Raw genomic sequence first — 20,205 nt, forward strand, 5'->3', positions numbered from 1 at the left:
ATGTCGTTATTTAGTGTACAAGCGAGGAAGCACACAGCTTATTATGACCATCTCATGCAAACAGCCAGGACACCGGGCAGAGAGCGACTGGCCGAGCTCAAAGCGACAGACACAACGCTGGGCAAAAGTGAGATAACATCGGGAGACTCTGCGTGTGAAGACAGCCGGTCATCTGATAAAAGCCGGCAGGTGAACAGGACTTATGTCATCTCTGCTCTGTCGAAAAGCGGCAGCGGGCAGCAGACGCCTTACCGCGCCCGACTCACTCTGCAGAGGAGGTCAAGGAGGAAGACCAGGGGCGAAACAACGGAGAAGACGATGGTTGAGAGCAGCCAGAATACCACGCCGGCACCGGAGAAGAGACTGACCCTGCAGCGCAGGACCAGGACTCCTTCGATGGATAAAAGCGGACAGCGTGAGGTCAGCGGCTCTGGACTGCAAGCAACGTCCAAAATTCTCAGTGAAGCAAACGGTAGGGCACCTGTTTTATTCAGGTCCATGAGTTTAAGAGAAACTGCATCTAAAAGCAATGGAAGAGACGCTAACGTGGAAACCCAGAGGAGGCCGACGCCCCCCTGCGCTTCTTACTCCGCAAGTAGGCAGCTTGAGGACCAGGCCCACACCTTTAAAACCCCTACCAAGAAGACGCCGTTTGAGAAAATCGCCGCCAAGAGAGACGTGTTCGAGAGGCTGGCAGGGAAGGAAGCTCCTAAACTAGTGGCAGCCAAATCCGCAAGTCTAGAGAGGCCCAGATTTCGAGCACAGCAAAGGGACGACACAAAACCCGTCCCAGCTCCTCGGGTCAGCAAGGCGTCCGCAGGTGTGCACAAGCCTCAGGCCGCGCTGCAGGTGAGACAGACCTCCACATCAAGCCAAAAGGGAGACGCGACCCAGGCCAGGACCTCCACCACTGCTCCAGCTCCAGCAGCTACCGACCAGCCCCTCTCCAGACCCAGTGAGGCTCTGAAGCAGCAGGATTCACTGAAGATGGAAAACAGTGCAGTGACTGTTGCTGTGCGTGTACGACCTTTCAACGCCAGGTTTGTAATCCAGTGTTTGCCCTAATTGATGAGCAAATTGTGCAGGAGTAGATGAGGGTTTGGGCCATCTGCCTAATTAAACCTAACACCGTGTACCGGTAATGATAAACCGTGGTGAAGTTCAATCAGATGCTGTGTAATTAAACAGATCTTTTCTTCGGCTGTTAGCAGGTCAGTAAAGTTTATCCTGAACACACAAAGACAGTGAATTTTATTTTTAGGAAAATTAACAAATGAAACACCCTACAGAAATACACTGTATTTCACAACATGTTTGAAACATTGTTTGCATGAAATGGGAACAACTGAAGCGATTAATCGATATGTAAGTGGACAGAAAAATCGTCAGGAACTATTTTGATTATTGGTCAGTCGTTAAAGTCATTGTTCAAGCAACATTTTCCAAGAAACCCAGGCATTTTCCAGTGCAAGCCTCTCAGCTGTGAGGATTTGCTGCTTTTCTGTGTCTTATGTGACTTAAGATTCTTGAAAAAAAGAGTCTTTCTGGTAGACAAAATCGCTGTGTGAAACAATGTTTGTCAATGTTTCTGCTGTTACAGAGAGAAGGCAGAGAAGGCATTGCAGGTCATCTTCATGAACGGTCAGGAGACTGTTGTCCAGCATCCAGACTCCAAGCAGAGCTACTCCTTCAACTATGACTTCTCCTTCTGCTCTGTGGATCAGTGTGACCCCACCTTCGCCAGCCAGCAGACGGTGTATGAGACACTGGCCAAACCTTTGCTGCTGAGGGCCTTTGAAGGATTCAACACCTGCCTGTTTGCTTACGGCCAGACGGGCTCCGGGAAGTCGTACACGTGAGTATATTTGGTTTCAGCTTATTACAGTCGACTATGCTCCACTGAAGCTTTTCCCCTCTGCTCTCTTACCTTGGAAAGCACATAAATTGGGATCTGTATTTTAAATAACAATCAGTCTACCATTGGCTTGACTTGTTTGAAATGATTGTCATTTAGGATGATGGGCTTTGGAGAAGAGGAAGGAGTAATCCCGCGGTTCTGCCATGAGCTTTTTTCTAGATTGGCCTCCATGGAAAATGAAGAGGTAAAGTCTTTCTTATAAGTGTTTATTCCTGCTTAGATACTTCTAATTTATTTTATGTTCCTTTACTCATTTTTCCCGATAGCAATGTCTTAAGGCTGCAGTTTTTCCTCTAGAACACACTTGGAGTGAAGAGGAATCAAGACATGAACCATCCTTTTTTCCTGGTTACATAACTCATCAAGTGATCCATTTTTTTACATTTCAGGTCAAATGTCATGTAGAGATGAGCTACTTTGAAGTGTACAATGAGAAGATCCATGACCTGCTGGTGACCAGAGATGAGCCAAACCAGAGGAGGATGCCCGTAAGTAGTTTGCAACTGACTGATTTTTTTTTTTTTTATTGTGGCTTGTAAATATGTCATGTTTTACTTGCCACTGTGGTACATAACCATCCTAATTTTAAGGCTTTATTGAAGAAATACAGCTTGCTTTTAGTGAAACTAGCTGCTGTATTTTCATACAAATCAGCAACTTATCTGTTGTAGAAGGCAAAGTGAAGATTGCATGGAACATGTCCTCATAATTGCAGTTTTTGGAGCTGTATCCTTGCTAATAATGCCATGGTGACATTCTTTATGGTCATTGGTAGGGCTGAATAACCTGAGAATATCTACAGACAAGATAAACACTCTTGATTTGTTTTTCCAGCTCAGGGTGAGGGAACATCCAGTCCACGGTCCCTACGTTGCTGACCTCTCTGCGTGAGGAACCCTTTTATTTCTTTTGTTGTATTACCCTTCAAGAAATATTCTTGAATGGTGTTTTCCGAAATTGCTCACTTTGTTATTTCTTCACAGGAATATTGTGAGTTCTTACAATGACATTCAGGTAGGTTGAATCTGCGGTCAATATGTTTCCTTCTTTTGAATTCTCGTCCTTAAGCCGATGTTCTTAAGAACAACATTGAATGAGTGAGCAGGTTCAATGACAGGTAAACGCAGTGTAGTCAATATTTATGTCTTAAGAGTACAGCGCAGTCACAATAGAGATAAGGTTTGACTATCAAAGATATATCCAAAGTGTAGCACAGAAAAGAGAGATTTCACATAAAGAGATTCAGTCATTATTCCCGGTGTCCTTCTTTAGGGTTGGCTGAAGCTGGGCAACAAGCAGAGAGCCACAGCGGCCACAGGAATGAACGACAAGAGCTCCAGATCCCACTCTGTCTTTACCCTGGTTATGACCCAGACTCAGGTATGGCCTCTCAACATTACTGTATGTTACACATCAACCCCCTCAAACATACACACGCACACTCTTAATAATGTGGAGAGTATGTAAATGAATAAGTCTTCAGTGACACTAATAAACTTGTGGGGTCATGTGTTACACAGCTAATCAGTATGTCTGTGTGCTCGTCTGCAGACTGAGTTTGTGGAGGGCGAGGAACACGAGCACAGTATCACCAGCAGGATCAACCTGGTGGACCTGGCAGGCAGCGAGCGCTCCAACACGGCTCAGACAAGCGGAGACCGACTCAGGGTACACACACACACACACACACACACACACACACACACACACACACACACACACACACACACACACACACACACACCATGCTGTCCTCTGATAATGCTACTCATTATACTTCACGTAACACAGCATGTACTTATTATAAAGCAAGAAATGCCAATTTTACTGTGTCCCTGTAGGAGGGTGCTAGCATCAACAAATCCCTGCTTACCCTTGGAAAGGTCATCTCTGCCCTGTCAGAACAGGCACTGACCAGAAAGAAGGTCTTCATACCGTACAGAGAGTCTGTCCTGACATGGTGAGGGATCAAAATGCTTGTACACTGCAGCTCTTGTGGAAGATACTGTCTGTCTTAGTAAGCTCTCTTTACTATCACTATGTCTGTAAATCACATGCTTTGTGCAAAGTCTCGAAAGTTTTTAAAATGATTGTTTTGTTTTTTTTTTAAATTATGTTTTCAAAGTTAGGAATTTGCTTGAATTTGAATATACTCCTTGGAAAATGCTTGACTGTCAACACAATCTGGTGTTTCATCTAAACCTTTAATTAATTGAACCAAAAATGTTTTAGAATTTCAAATGATGATGTTGAATTTATGATAACACACAATCAAAGCTGCAAGCTTCATTTTTTGCAGTTGTATTTGTAATACTGCAGATGTGATGATAAAAGCTTCGAGAGTCTGGAAATTTTTGGTTTAGATACCTTGAAAGTGCTTGAATTTTACTCGTATAAAGATGACAGTAATTGTAAATGAGTGCAGTTAGAATTTGTGTAACTTAAAAGACAGTCTTGCCAAAATATATTTTTTGTTTTTTCTGCAACTTACAGTAGTGGTGCAGATCTCATTTCCGAGTATGATCCTGACCATGTCCCTTTTTTTATTATTTTTTCTTCCACAGGCTGTTAAAAGAAAGCCTCGGCGGTAACTCCAAGACGGCCATGATCGCCACACTGAGCCCAGCGGGCAGCAATGTGGAGGAAAGCCTAAGCACTCTGCGCTATGCCCAGCAGGCCCGCACCATCATTAACGTGGCAAAAGTCAACGAGGACACCAGCGCCAAGCTCATCAGAGGTCAGGCTCGCGAAATATCCGTATTCAGTAACCTCTGTTGGCCTTAATTTAGCTCTGGCCTATTTTTATTATAAGCAATAAGCTTTAGAAACCTGTTTATTTTTGCTCAACCTAAATAGATATAGTAAATCGTTTTAACATGCTTCATCAGTATGTTTGTCAAGCACCTGCCTGTAGCAGAGTTTTCAGGGATTTCGGTGCATACACTTACTGTGGATGTAGCCAGTTGTGAGGTGGATGTGGCCGAGGTGAGTCCTTGGCCATCAATGACTGTAAATACACACACACACACACACTCACACACACAAATAGATTTCTTTTGCTTCTGTGACATGAACTGAGGGGAAGGTGGAGCAGGGCTAACAAAACACCTAGCTGCCTTGGAAAAGAGATTTTTTCACCGTGGTCTTTCATATACAGCAGAAGTTCTGTTCTTGGCAGTTCTTTGTGAACCTGAACATCTGCCATCCTACACAAACAGCACTTCACCTGTTTGTCCTCATTCACCGGGCTCTTCTGTACCGAGCAGTGTGGCCTCACAGAGTGAACAGAGCATGTTTCTTAATAACTCTCCTTAATAGCTTTATTACGTACGTACGTACGCAAACTCATTTGAACTGTCATTCGCTCTCTGTCCTTCTGTGCACTAGTCTTTTATCTGCCTCTCTTTGTCTCCGTATGTTTATCTTTTTTTCCATGTGAATGTCCATCTTTCTATTTATGTCTTGCTCTTGATCTCCTTTGCTCTCCCTCTCTTCCGCATACTCTCCCCCTGTCCATCTATCCATCACAAGCTTATTCACTACCCAGTTCAATTAAGGCCTGGCCCTAACCTTGCCTCCAGGCCATATTTATGCACTGTCAGTTGCACATGGCGGCTAACTGTCATGCAAGTATTATTTTTCATGAGATGATCGCGCTGCTGTTTGACGTTTTTAGCAGTAAGGGGAGCTCTTGGTGTGGATTTCTCTCACATCACCTGTCAGTGTGTGATACTGAAAGTTAATATGACTCAACCGTTATAAATCAGGTCAGTGTTGCTCGGTAAATTGTCTTCAGTAAGTGACATTCAATAAGATCACTTACAAAATCTGAATATTACTGTAGCCCCTGTTAAAGTCATGTCTTGAAACACCTTTTCATGACTTTTATGTAACTCCCCGCAGTTTCATATTGGCGGGTAAATTTTTTCTGTGTATATTTCCTCTAAACTGCTCTATGATTTAGCTTTACAAAGCATTTTGGACAAACTGTGTGTGTCTTCAGAGTTGAAGGCTGAGGTGGAGAAGCTGCGAGCAGCCCAGATGAGCTCCCAGGGGATCGAACCAGAGAGGGTCAGGCTGTTCCAGCAGGAGATCTCCGCCCTGAGGAGCAAACTCTGTCAGCAAGAGAGAGAGATGGTCGAGGCCAACCGGTCAGTGTTTACTGCATTAACTGGAACTTTTTAGACCCCGATATGAGCAGTCTCCTTTTTGACAGGGTCAGAGTGAAAGCTGCGGCAGATTTCAACAGATTTGATTTACATTTCCGCTCTTGTCACAGTTATGATGTACATGCGTTTGCATGTATTTGCTCTGTTTTCATATGTACATATTGTTTTGTTTTTCTCATCTTCAATTCTTATTATTCTGTACAGGTGAAAAGCATAATTCAAATATTTTCCTTTTAAAAAAGCAAAAGAAATACTCACAATAAACAAAAACACTTTATAAGTCAAGGTTGATGTTTTCCTTTTCATGAACTTCAGTCAGTGAAAGGTTCATAAATGATTGAACAGGGGGATACATCTTGGACAATCATAGTAGAATTTGATCTCAGGTGATTTACTTTTTTTGTTCAATTTCATCTTGATTTCTGGCAGGGCATGGAGAGAGAAACTGGAGCAAGCTGAAATCCGCAAACGTGAAGAAACCAAAGAATTGCAGGTTTTTTGAGCAAGAGATTTATTTGCTTTCTTTTTTTAACCTTCCTATGTACAGTACTTTCAGTTTCACTGTGTCAAGGCTCTCATCCACTGTGTCTCTTTACCGCGCTAACCCCAGTGATCAAAGTAGCAAACCCTGAACCAAGCTGTGATAAGTATTCTCATGTCCATGTACGTATAACAACGTGTGAAGGAAGTGTTTGTAATGTAGTGTTTGTGTGTTTTCAGAAAGCAGGTGTGACTTTCAAAGTGGACAATCGTCTTCCAAACCTGGTGAACCTGAACGAGGATCCCCAGCTGTCTGAGATGCTTCTCTACATGATCAAAGAGGGTCGAACAACAGTGGGCAAGCTCAAGTCTGAGTGCAGCCATGACATCCAGCTGACAGGAGCCCTCATCGCTGAACAACACTGGTGAGAACAAACCGCTGCACGGCTTCAGAAATGCTCGTGGAGGGAGAGAACAGTAAAATAGTGCTGTATGTGGTCTGAACGTGTGCTTATTCAGCAGAGGTGCACCACTGCAGAGATGCTGTTTCGATACTTTGTCACGTTTAGTTTTTTAATCATGATCATTGTTAATTGTTTTAGGACCAAATGTTTATTAGCTTTTCTTCTTTCTTTTCTAATCTAGCTATCATCTCTTATGTTTTTTGGCTACAGCAGACAGTCAACGTGTGTATTTTTTTCGTTTGTTTTAGTGTTATAACCAACATCCAGGGTACAGTCAGCATCACTCCCATGGAAAATGCCAAAACCTTTGTTAATGGGAACCTCATATCTGATTCGACTGTGCTACACCATGTAAGTAGATCAGAGAGATCCCCTAACCCAACTGAAGTTTAGCATTATGCTATGGAGAAACTTACAGTAAAGTGTTTATCCATTTGACTCTCTGTGGTTATGGCTTCCAGGGTGACCGGGTGATTCTTGGTGGAGACCACTACTTCCGCTTCAACCATCCAGCAGAGGTGCAGTCTGGGAAGCGGGTGTCATGCTGGACAGGCGCAGGCGATGGCCACAAAGACTTTGAATTTGCCAAAAATGAGCTTCTGGCAGCCCAAAGAGCTCAGTGAGTGCAAATAACCAGATTAAAAAAAATAAAAAAAATCTTAATATCACCACATCAGTCATCCCTTGTCAAAGGCACCATCCACAGTATTTGCACAGTCTGATGATTAAAATCAGAACCCCGCTAAGCCACCTATGTGTGTCCCAGGCTGGAGGCAGAAATTGAAGAAGCCCATCTGAAGGCGAAAGAGGAGATGATGCAGGGAATCCAAATGGCAAAAGAGGTGGCCCAGAAGGAGCTTTCTGACCAGAAGGTGCTTTATGAGGACAGGATCCGAGCCCTGGAGAGACAGCTGGTACACAAAACTTCTACTTTTTTGTTAACAAAGTGATTACGCTTTCAAAAGCTGTGGCCAAACTGACAAAACTATTATCACAAATAGTCATTTTCTTAAACCATGTGTACTAAATTGCCTTGTTGCAGAACTATCAAATAGTTTTTGTCATTTATAAACTTTTGTGTATCCTGTACACCCCACAAATTTGTGCAAGCAATACTGAGTAATGTCCACATGTTTTCAGAATGGGGAGACTGAGCGGAAGCGTCAGCAGGAGTTGGACCAGCAGAGGGTGGCCAGCCAGATGGCAGAGCTGAAAATGGCCAAGCGCGAGCTGGAGCAGGAGGTGGACACCCACAAGACACGCCTCCGCCTGCACATGGAAGCCCAGGTCAGAATCCAGGATGACACCTGGGAATGATAAATTTCCTTCTCCCTTTAAGTTCCGGAAAGTTTTTTTTTTCTTTTCTTTTTTTTTCTTCATTTGCTCATTCTCACCATTTCTGATGATCTCATAATGAGCTTGAGTAGCTTAAGCAAATATGCTGACACTGGGTTTTTTGTTTAACTGATGGGCCATTTGGGATATGTTTTGAGTCATGGTGGAACTTGGCTCTCGGCATAATGTTTTGGCCTGGCAGTTTTTAATATTGTGTATATTACCATGATTCGCTCACAGGCGATGGAGGAACACCGTGTGCGTCAAGTGAGGATTGTTGAGGCCCTGGAGGCGGAGAAGAGAAAGATCAGCAAAGAGGTTGAGGAGATGCAGCAGAAAAGAGCCATAAGGAAAAATCACACACCCCAAAATGGTGAGAGCTTTCAAGTCACTACTGAGCCCATATTGGAGTTAGGAACCACAGTGACAGTTCACACCATGTAAGTGGAGTTCCAGATGGATGGGGTTCATCCTGTTAAGCCAGGCACATTGGAGTAGTGAGAATAGCCGATATAGGCACTGGAGTAAATATGAGTTTTATAGGAGCTTTGTGTGTAGAGAACTGTTTCAGACTGACTGTGAAGTGCCCTTGAAAATCAGATACAGTAACGGTAAGAGTAGTGTAACATTTGATACTTGGTAACTTATCTAACAACAGTAATTGAACAGTTGTCATAGGTTGAATCTCTTCCATCCAGTGCTATGACATCAGGCTGAAATAAAAACTGTCTAAGCCACATACACTTTGACTCGGCTGTTGGCTCTGGTCAAGTTAATGTGTTTCGTGTCCATATTACAGTCACTCCGCAGTGGGATACCATGAAGTTCTCCCTGATGATTGAAGAAGCCAATAAGATCAGTGCTAAACTGAGGAAAAACACAGTCTTCAGCAGGTATGAAATGACACTGGTTTCATTTTTCATATGATTTATTATACGGCTTACATGTCACATTGATGTTAATAGGCCCTGACTGAAAGCATTTGGAAGTATCCTCTTCCTTAAAGGTGCGGTGAGTCATTCTGGAGAAAGATTGTTGATGTTTCCATCTCTCCTTCTTCACAATGCAATTACACGTTAGCATGCCAGACCTTCCGTCCCTCTCTCGTCCTTGTTCCCTTGTCCTGCGCACAAGTGCGAACGCCACCTGTTGCTGTTTGGCTGGAATAGTTTGTGTGGTTCGGTCCAAGCCACTTTGACCAATTTATAGCTGGAATGAGGAATCATGGATCCGGACACGTTATCCAGATAAGAATAACGTGATAAGGTTTGGGTGTCAAGTATATAGGTTGTTCAAATTTAAAGCCCAAGCAAGCAAGAAGGCTGACAGAGACATGCCTCTAATTACTGATTGGCACACACAGAACAGCTAACCGAAGATGAGGAGAAATTCACTGAATTTGAAACTCAGCAAATACCAAAAGTCTTTCTGCCGAATGACTCGTTTAAGATAAGCCAAAAATGATTTGCCTCTCCTATGTTATAGACACGAAAGCTCTGACAATGAGAACCAGGAACAGGGTGGTCCGCTACAGGTGCGGGTTCAGAACACAAAGCTGGGGATCTCCACTTTCTGGAGCCTGGACAAGTTCCAAAACAACATGGCTGCCATGAGGGAACTCGAGCAGGTCTGCTTTACGTCACTTGTGCCTTTTCAAGCCATCACATTTGCTGATTGTTTTCACCTTTTAAAAAACATGAAGAAGTGCACGTTGTCTTGAACTATCTGAAGCCTGAATAATTAACCTTTTACTCTGATGAAAATGAGAGTAAAACAGAGTTGATTACTGGTGTGGAAACAGCCTGGACGTTTGTAATGATGGTTTTAAAAATCTTAAATGTACACAGGGTGCTACAGACGTTCAGTGATGAGAATCTTCACCAGACAGAAAAGGCCCTGTGTGGTTTAACAGTGTCCTCCACCACAGTGCTTCTCCTTTTAGCCAGTTTTTGTAGATGGTCTCAAGCTGCCTCTGATCTTTATTCACAATAAAGGATTCAGAGAATATATGGTTATATTTATTAAATATTGTGTATAGACTCAGAGTGATTATGGAAGTAATAACATCATAAACCCATTTATAACCTTAATGAAACCCTTATGAAACTGCTCATTATGAAGCTGATAAACCATCAAGAAGTGCCATCAAAATATTTGAAAAATCCTAGGAAGCTTGTGCATATTAATTTAATGTGATCAGTGCTCTAATAAGGTGATGTATGATGCCTGTGGAGTGAAGCATATCCAGCCATCAAGCCTGTTTGTTCCTCGCTCTACATATTCAATCTGACATCACCTCAAGTGCAATTGCCAATTTCCCGGGCGTTTGACCTTATTTACAGTCCAGAATGGGTTGTTTTATGCCTGACAGAAGGATGCTGCCTCACATTGCTGCGCTTTTCTCATTAAGTTGAGTAAATGAGAGCGGGCATGTCAGCAATAGTTTACTCTCCGCAGGGGGATTCCACCTCTAAAGATGACGATGTGTTTTATGACCCTGATGATGAGTGGGAGCAAGATATATCGGCCTCCTCTGCTTCCACCTCCTCCTTCTCCCGCCGAAGGTAATTATCCAGCTCTTCCTCTCTTCTCCTATCCATCAATCCCTCTTTCCAGCACCTGCCATTTCCATTAGATTTCAGGGACTTAATTGGTATTCTTGTCCACTGACTTGAAATGTGTAAGTACGCAAGTGTTCACAAACACTTCCAGCAGGAAGCTCCTGAAGGAAGTGCAGGACAGTCTATCTGCAAGTGTCCACCTCACTGTTTGCAGTGCCAGGGCTTGGATGGACAGTGCTTTTGCCTTTCAGTGTGTGGCTCTTAAACCCACAGCCCTCATACTCAACTCAGCACACAGCCTCCTGCACTCTTTCAATGTGAACAATGTGTCAGGCAAATGGATGCATATGGAAAGTTGAAAGGTATGTGAATGGAACATGGAAAGTCATTTTTATAAAACAGTTTGGAAGATTTTGGTTATTTTCAGAGTCCTCCTAGTTTCCACCAATGTGATTTACAACCTGGCACGCACTTTTGACGTTCAACACATCCTTCTTTCTCTCACGAAAAGTTGATGTTGAAGTTGCTGCCCACAGAATATTTCCCTCTTTATTCTTTTTCCTCTGTTTATTAATTTCATTTCCACAAAAGCCAGGCCAAGGGGTTTAGAAAAGGAAAAGACACTAAGAGTCTCTGCCTCTCTCACTCACACTCAGCCCACAACCCAAACACACACACACACACACACACGCAGCCTGCATGGTACATGCAGAACCCCCAACATTTTCCTCTCACATTGTTGTTATTCTTGTCAAGCATGTTTATGGTGCTCCTGGTGGTGCCTGAACTACCAGCAGACCCAGCCAAATGAAACATGGCACAGGCTCTGTGGTTCCTTCATTCCTTCTCTCTCCATTAAACCCATGTCTAAGCCTTATGGCCACAGTCATAGCTGTTTACTGGCCTTCCCTCCTGTAGCTTGTTCATCATAATCAATATCTATTCTCCTGCTGAACTCATTTAACTCTTTTACACATGAATTTAACATGCATCTTTGCAAAATAACACCAAACCTTTGTCTAAATGTGCCTCTTACGTACTTCAAGTCATATTAGCATAACCATGTCCAGAGATGGTTAGAGAAGCACTGCCCACGTTAACGGGAGTAAATGTAGTCTGTCTCCAATCCCCTCAAAGCAACGTCAGCAAATGAATTATAGTTCTCAGATCCAGTAAGCAAATCCACACAAATGAAAAGTGGAACAGACAGTACAGAGTAACAAACTTCGACAGTGGTTGATTTTTAAAAGGTTTGGGACAACAAACGTGCAGACAAACCTTGAGCTGCAATGAGTCTAATGGTTTTTGCAACTGATTTTGTGCTAACCAGCCTTAGAGAAGACACCAAATTAATTTTAAGCACAATGGAGGTCGTTCTGAATAAAAGCATCCGCATGCCTAATAATTATTTATGAATTATAAATGTAAATGTAAAACGTTGGCAGGGTACTCACAGGGCTTCGCCTCTGGTTTGTTTGACATCAGGAGCAGGAGCTTGTTGAAAAGCAGGAGAATCTCAGGGCGTCTCTACGAGATCCGGGTCCATCCGATTCAGAGCCTCCACAACGGCTCCTCACAGTCTGCTGGTAAGACACTGAACAAAATTGCTTGAATATTTGCAGCTTTCTGAATAACACTGTATTTTAAATATCAGACAGATTTTTTTAGTAGTGGTGAAATTGAGATGGGAATGTGTCGTGTGAACATACAGCACTTTGAGGTATCTGATGTAATTGTCCTATCCTTACACGCATTAAAAGTTTGGGAAATAAACGCAATGATTAAGTGTTATTCCTGTGAAAGTAAAATTGGCTGCTAAACTTGATTTTGTGATAAATCTATTTTCACTGTGACACAGCGTTGTAAGAATGAGGTCTGGGTAAGTCAGCTGTGTGCACACCCCAACTCTTCACTGTGTCTGTCCCAGGGTTGATGGGTGTGGTCAAACCGCCCTCCACCCATTCCATCAGCACAGACTCTGCCATGCCTGGTGTCTGCAAGGAGTTGATTGGCCAGTCAGTAGCCCGTCTGCGTGGTTGTAGTGGGACAGAAGAAAGCCTGGCAGACAGGCTGGCGTCTGATCTGCACCTGGTGTATGCGGCGGTCCAGACGGTGTCTGACCTCTATGACGGCCTGGATGATGACAGCCAGGAGAACGGTGAGATCCAGACTTTTATGACTGAGGAGAGGAGCAAGCTAATGGGGATCCAAATACATAAACAAGCTGGGGGCTTTTGTTTGAATATTTTATTATATAATAATTAAATTGGTACAGGTCACAGTTAACTATAGATGGTTAGCAGCTAGAAAACAATCACTGCGCGTTTTATTTTTCCGTGTAGTTGTCTGGTATTGCGCAAAAAACACATCAATATAATTCACGGTTTTAGGATGAGATGCCAGTTCTTTAATTTATTAAGCTTCAATAAATATCAATATCTTTAAAGAAATCTAATTTGTGGGTGAACTGAACTGCTCTCGTCTCTTTTTCCTCCTGCAGTGTTTGTGTGTAACTTGGTGGCCCAGACTCAGCTGGTCAAGGCCACCACAGCCATAGAGAGCGCAGTGGTAGTTACCATGCAGTGGTTGGCCAGTGTTAAACCCTCCTCCGGCCTGCTCTACACCATCGCCGAGGAGCTCAAGAGCCAAGTCAAGAAGATGGGAGGATTCTTCCAGCTGCTCATTCAGGTAAACACAAGAAATTAGCACACTATATTAAAGAGCACGCGGCGACATTATATTGTGCTTTTCTTGACATTTACAGTATTAGAGTAAGTTGAAAAGAGTGCAAAATCTGAACTGAGAAATTATTTTCGATTTAGTGTAGTTTTGACGGGGTGGCTAATCAAAATGCACAGCATTAATTGACGTGTCTTAGCTCTGAGCTGTTTGAGCTCTGTCTATGGAAATGACCAAGCGGAGGGAATTCTCAACCTTGAGCCCCAAACAGAACATGAATATATGGAAAATAAATCTAAATTCCTTACAAGCCTCAGCACCTAAACACCCAGTTTTCCTCGCTCACTCCTGATTTTTCACATTCTCTAGCATTTTAATTTATTTAATAACCCTTCAGACTATGTCGGCCGTTTTGTTGGCTTGCTTGCATTGATTTACTGTTAAATCAATTTTAATTCAACCTGTTTGTTTGTGCTGACTTGATGTTGACTGAAAATGAAAATTTTCTCCCCGTGCAGGGTTGTGAATCTGAGATCACGTCAATGGTAACGGAGGCACGGAGGAAGAGCAGTCAGTGCCTGGACGCTGCATTGCTTGCACTCGGCCACCTGGCGGCAATGACAGGCATGCAGCTGAATGCTATGGAGCGGGGTGCCCGGGCCACAGGCAAGGTAACGCCACCATTAATACCACAGCAGCTCCTATCCATGTCAAAGCTCAGGGGTCCACTGTAATCAAGCCCCCTCTCTACAATACTAGAGAATGGAATATTAGCTGTGTGGATCTCAGAGTAAGGATCACATTAAGGGGTGGAGAATTATTGAGCGGAATAAGTATACGCTGTGTTTGATTTGTTGATGTGCAAGTGCAGCGGTATATTATATTATGCTGTTTGAACACATAGTAAAACATTTAGTTCCAGGAGGATGGTGACAGACATCATAAGATTCCATTATATTGTCTCATGTTCAGTTTTATTGAACTTCCTCATTTGCATGTATCTACACATATTTGTATACTTTCAGTAGTTTGTTACTTTTTCTCAAAAAGCAGTCACAACAACCGCAGGGTATATCATAAGCAGTGACAACCAACCTGGCTGAACAAAAGAAAGAAAGAAAGCCTGCCAGAAACTCATCAACAGAAAATCCAATTTCAAAGGCTCCCAATACTGACAATTTACCTGACAGGTGATATGTAGGACACATTGTGTAAAAATACCACAGCAATGATAAGTGAGAACTAGGGATGGGTGATAGAACTTAAAATTTATATCCCAGTATACGCATACATATATATATACAGTATTACAAAAATAAACGGGATGCTCCACTCAAAACATGATTCCACTTCTTTTCACTGCGTTGGCAATGTAAGGAAACATATCTTAAGAAAGATTATTAAAAAAAACGTGTTTATTTGCTCTAAATAGGAGTGAAATGGAGGAATAGGCCTAAATGTGGTTTGGAAGGAGTAACCTGCTCTGTAATGTGGGCTAATTAGTAAATGTCATGTGATTCATTCTCAGAGCGAGACCAGGGGTAGAATTAGGCATCCAAACAGCATTTATTTGGCAGAAAACCCAAAGTTTATTATTTAAGTACAACAGTCAGTGTACCATTGGGCCTATCTATCAAGTGCATTTACGTACGGCAGCAACAGACACACATACCAACGTGGCACGCAACAGAGGAGGCTTTCCTAGAACAACAAAACCAGCTGAGCTTGTGTTGCAGTGTCAGGTTTGGAGATAACGTCAAATTCAACAGGCTAACCAGCAAAAGAAACAGTAAAGCAATATATAAATGGTAAAATGTACAGCTTCTAGAAAAACTACATTTGAGGTATTTACAAAAAGTGTCACCATAACTCTCTTCTAAACCAACAGGGATATTTTGTTTATTGTATTTTGTAGCTTTTGCTGACTGACCATAACAGTGCTATCAAAAATATGATTTATGTCATTATATGTTCACATCTTTTCAGCAGTCCCTTGTCCTGTGTCTGCTAAAGGGGACCAATAAGGGCATCACCTCTCTCTTAGAGGAGAGCCTCGTCTTCACCAGAGAAATGCTGAGAGAGGCTCAGCTGGCCTACCCCAGGAACCCAGTAAGAGATCATAACCTGGCTGCCACAGTCAAATTGTGTTGTCATGGTGATATAACTAGATTTTGTGTGTTTACTTTCCATAACGGGGGATGCAAATATTTTTAAATGGGTCACCATTCATAATCCATCTGTGCTTACAGGTCCTGCAGAGCCTAAAATCCAAGATGCTTGATTTAGCCCTAGCTCTGCAGAGCTACATGCATTGCCTTATCACGGTGAGTTTCAGCAGCAGGATCAACTATAATCTAGGAGTTATTCCAACACTTCTAATTTCTGCACATCTTTGGAAAGTTTTCCTAAAGTCTGGGGAAACTAAATCTTGATTTTTGCAGCTACATGGGTGTTAATTGTATTGCCTCCTGAGAAATATCACGCCTCAGTACTTCCCGACCATTCACTGCCCTCTTTATTTTCTGTGTTTCTGAAGACTCATGAATGACGAAATCAATTCAAATGTGGACTAATTTGTTGTGTTGTATGTAGTCAGACTTCAGAGAATGGTGACATGATGAAGCTATAGTGGACGAGAAATAACAAATGCAAAAGGGTTGGAATTAAATTAGAAAATTACCCAAAACACCACACATATTTTAATATCAGCTGTAGTTTTTCATTGTAGCACAAACTCACCTTAAATAATATATTTCCCTTTCATAATGTTTCATATTCTATTTTGCCAAGAATGTAATTTTAGAAAAGAATTCTGAACGTTGGCGTTAAAAACATTCAGAATTAAATATCTGATGAATGGTGTTAGCTATCGGCTATCTGCAGCTTCATTACTAAAACTGCTGGTATTTGTTTGGGTAAACTGAGGCTCAAAGAAAGAATACACGCTCGGCAAAGCTTCCCTGCATATGTAAAGGTTAAAAACAATCTTCCATCTTGACACAGGCTTAAATGTTACAGATTAATACCCACACCCACAGCAGCCCCGTTAAAGATGCCACTCAGCCTTTATTGCTCCTGTAAAGCTCAGTGCTCTGTAGGCTTATCTCTCTGCAGTCGTCCCTTGCCGATCGTTCGGGTAATGAATGTGTTGAATGAAGTGGCATCAGTCACAGCTAACAGGCTTGTTTGCCGTTATCTTAGCCACACAAACTAGCAGTTTCTTTTTTTGTTAAAACCAATCATTGACACATATAGGCGCAGGGGCATTTTGCTGCCCACAGTGTTATTGTAGTCAAATAAACCTGAGTTATAGCCTGAAGCAGCTACCTCCATGAAACCAAGGACTGCACATGCGTGCGATCGTGGACGCAGACCCGTCTATAAAAATGTACTGCAGCATACATCGTCATTTAGTGATTGAACCAAAAGATTTTGAACTTTTAGAGTTTGCAGCTCTTCAAGGGATGGTGATTAGTTATTCAAATGCTTGTAGAAATTGGGAAAGGGTAGCCTTTAAAAAGAAGATATGGAATTACCATTACATGTGGCAGCCAAAATGCAACTATATGAATGTTTATATACTATTTTATTTACAAAAAACCCCCACATAAACTAATAATTAGTTTGCAGTTTGCAGTAGTGAAAGAAGATAAAATAGGTTGTGTACACATCTGTGTGCTGGAATAAATGGCAGGGCTTAACAACATTTTCTGCTGTACTGCAGTGAACTGGGAAGGAGGCCATTAGGTTTATGTCATAGAAAAGGACACATCACCATGGAAGCCCCGTTCATTCAGTGACATCATTTGTAACTGTGTGTGTGTGTGTGTGTGTGTGTGTGTGTGTGTGTGTGTGTGTGTGTTTCTTGAAGTGGCTTTAAGGCTACATACAGGATTAGACCTGACACTGGTTAAAATATCAATACCAGTTGGGAAAATATAGTTGAGGAATATAAGAATCAGACCATTTGTTTGTAACACTCCCTCATGCAGTTTAAGTGCCACTAAGAGCTGCTTATTGGTTATCCACCGATTAAGTGTAGTTTTTATTCATTGTGTGTTGTCCAACATTCTGATCTTACGTGTGTGTGTGTGTTTTTATGATGTGTTTTTGTTGGTTGTGTTACATTAAGTGCTGTTTATTTGCTCTGTCTTGTATTCGATTTTTTGGGTGTGTTCATGTTTTCGAGCAGGGGAGGGAGACTAACCCAGAGGAGGGGGAGGAGGGGGAGGAGGAGGCCTCTGCTTCCCATCTGCAGAGACTGAGGACTGCAGCGACCAAGCTGTTCCAGCTGAACCAGGCCATCAGACAGCTGCATTCCTCCCTGTGCGCTGCTCTGCGAGGTGAAGCTTCTGACATACACACAGCCTGGATGTTCAGCTAAAACTTGTCTCGAGTGTAGCCTTTATTGTACAGCAACAGGACACATCTGTTGATCAAAAGCAGTAGAAGAAACAGCAGGTCTAGGGCCAAAGCCAGTTCTGTTTGTTCTTCACAAAGAAGATTTTCTCAGTGCCCAGTTTACAGTTTAACACAGCAAAGAGGCCATTTCATGATAAAGATTTGTAAAATGATGCTCATATATCATTGTGTTCAAGAAAAAGTATTTTAATATATTTTAATTTCAATTGGTTCAATCAGTCACTTGTATTAAAGTGAGCAGTTCTTTACCAGCTTAACTGAATGGCTTCATTCAGTTTTATTAGTGCATCAGTACATATAATGAAGTTATGCCGTGACAGGTCAGGCTTTAGTCTGCGTTTCCTAATAGCTTTGCCTGTATAATAATGTGATAATAATGTGGCATTTTTTTCTTTTCCCATTATCATTGCTATGACACCTTTTATTTATTTGATTGATTAAAAATGTAGATTTTGAGTATGAGAGTTTTAATGGTTAGTTAGCTGGCAAAGTGGCTAACAGCATGGACACCACCCTCTGCCAAAACTGACCGGATAATTGTTGCTGGCGTCACTTCTATCTGACTGTCATCTTCCTTCCAGGAAAAGACAGGGACTCCAACCTAAGCAGCTGCAGAGAGCTCATCTCCTCCTCTGCCAAGGCTGTCGATGAGCTGATCACTGGTCTGTCCAGGGAAGGAGCACTGACGCTGGCCCTGCAGCCTCCATTTCTTCAGAGCACCATGGCTGCACAAGAAGAGCTCCACTCTGCCCTGCAGTCCCTGTCCTCCTCCTGGAACCAACAGGGGGCAGGAGAAAGCAAAAGCTCTGCCGCTTCCGATAAGAGCACAGACGATGAAATCTTAACTAAAGAGAGTGCTCCCGCTCACAGTGCCGTTCGAGTTGTGAATAAGATGGTGTATTCTCTCCCTCCAGGTGTGTCGTCCAAAGGCAGCCCACACTGGGTATGATGTACGTTAATCCTCCGTGTTTCTGTCTTTGCTGTGCTCACGTCACGTTTGATTTACTGTAAAAATTATATTGCTGATATTGAGGAAACTTTGAAGTCAGTCTCCTGCTGGTGATAACAGGTGCGTTGTGCGGCAGACACTGCAGACACTCTTTAGTGTTGCCATCCAAGTTGATAAGGAAAAAAAAAATGTTGCGTTTACATACAGCCAACTCTGCCTTCTAAATGTGAGCAATATCTTTATGGGGCTATGTTTTTAGAAAATAATACATGAAGGCAAACATGAAATGAATATGTAGACGTTTCAAATCTACAGCAGTGATTCCTATGTCTGTACCACTTCTGATATGGTATAGAAAGCACTGCTAACAGTCATTTGTGATGGATAAACACAGTTAGGAGCAGTAAATGGCTGTAAGAAGAATGTTCACTTGTGCTGTACCAGGCCTTCTCTGTTGTACTATTTTTCTAGAGGCCACTAAATTATTCTTGGTTGCATTTTTTTCATTAATTTAATTCAAACATGTAAGAGTTTAACATGCAGCAGCTCAGGTGGTGTTTTGGGAAAAATAATGACAGCCTTTCTCCCCATTCTCTGCTACGTTTGATTTTGTTCTCATATTTGCTCTTTTATGATGTATAACACTGCAACAATTTGCACTCAGGAGTGACTTGCGTACTCTGCTTCTTCTTAATACATGTACTTTCACAAAGCAGTGTTTTGTGTCCTTTTAGTGTTTTGTAATACGTCGTGAAAATTTGATATATCAAATAATGTAGCAACTTGTACTCCTGCAATAAATTCATGTGGCTTGATTTGATAAGGACCCAAACCTTTTATATTACAGGTCACCGTTCAGTAAAGCATGGACTCCTGGTGAAGGCTGCACCTATTATGAGAAGATTTGTGAATTGGCACTCTAATACACATGCTTATTGATCTGTGTAATACATTTTATCCTTGGAATTCACACTTAGGTAAGATACTATTTGGCTGTCTGTTGTAGGTGAACAGTGAGACCTGCAGATTGAGCTTTTATAAGTTCATCTCAATGTGTTAAATGATGGGAAGTTCGTTGAAAAACTTATGGCTGCATCCGTTAACTTGACTCACATTTATCCGTGTATTATGTCATTGTGGAAGCCTGTAGCTTGAGTAGACACCCTGGAAGCCACTCAAGGGCCCCCGGAGGTCCTTGAACCCTACTTTTGGCAACCCTCTGCTCGCT

The 20,205-nt window shown here is 42.3% G+C and overlaps 1 protein-coding gene across 1 annotated transcript; it reads left to right on the top strand.

The window, feature by feature from the left end:
* kif14 (kinesin family member 14) lies at positions 1-19,631 on the top strand. Its single transcript, XM_076726586.1, has 29 exons — positions 1-1,040; positions 1,601-1,855; positions 2,015-2,102; positions 2,308-2,406; positions 2,753-2,805; positions 2,902-2,932; positions 3,191-3,298; positions 3,470-3,586; positions 3,760-3,878; positions 4,483-4,655; positions 5,922-6,069; positions 6,517-6,580; positions 6,808-6,992; positions 7,280-7,382; positions 7,493-7,650; positions 7,798-7,945; positions 8,172-8,318; positions 8,607-8,739; positions 9,166-9,259; positions 9,852-9,993; positions 10,824-10,930; positions 12,413-12,513; positions 12,855-13,085; positions 13,428-13,615; positions 14,125-14,277; positions 15,593-15,715; positions 15,856-15,930; positions 17,799-17,949; positions 18,610-19,631. The coding sequence occupies exons 1-29, from the start codon at positions 1-3 to the stop codon at positions 18,975-18,977; spliced, it is 4,902 nt and encodes a 1,633-aa protein (XP_076582701.1). The 3' UTR covers positions 18,978-19,631.
* Positions 19,632-20,205: the final 574 nt, after the last annotated feature.

This window comes from Chaetodon auriga, chromosome 3, assembly GCF_051107435.1.
Source record: "Chaetodon auriga isolate fChaAug3 chromosome 3, fChaAug3.hap1, whole genome shotgun sequence".
Taxonomy (NCBI): Eukaryota; Metazoa; Chordata; class Actinopteri; order Chaetodontiformes; family Chaetodontidae; genus Chaetodon; species Chaetodon auriga.

Excerpts from the sequence above, each read along its gene's own strand:
- kif14 (XM_076726586.1), top strand. The coding sequence starts at position 1 with ATGTCGTTATTTAGTGTACAAGCGAGGAAGCACACAGCTTATTATGAC. Across the intron at positions 7,651-7,797 it reads CTGGCAGCCCAAAGAGCTCA|GCTGGAGGCAGAAATTGAAG; the intron begins GTGAGTGCAAAT and ends TGTGTGTCCCAG. Across the intron at positions 9,994-10,823 it reads CCATGAGGGAACTCGAGCAG|GGGGATTCCACCTCTAAAGA; the intron begins GTCTGCTTTACG and ends TACTCTCCGCAG.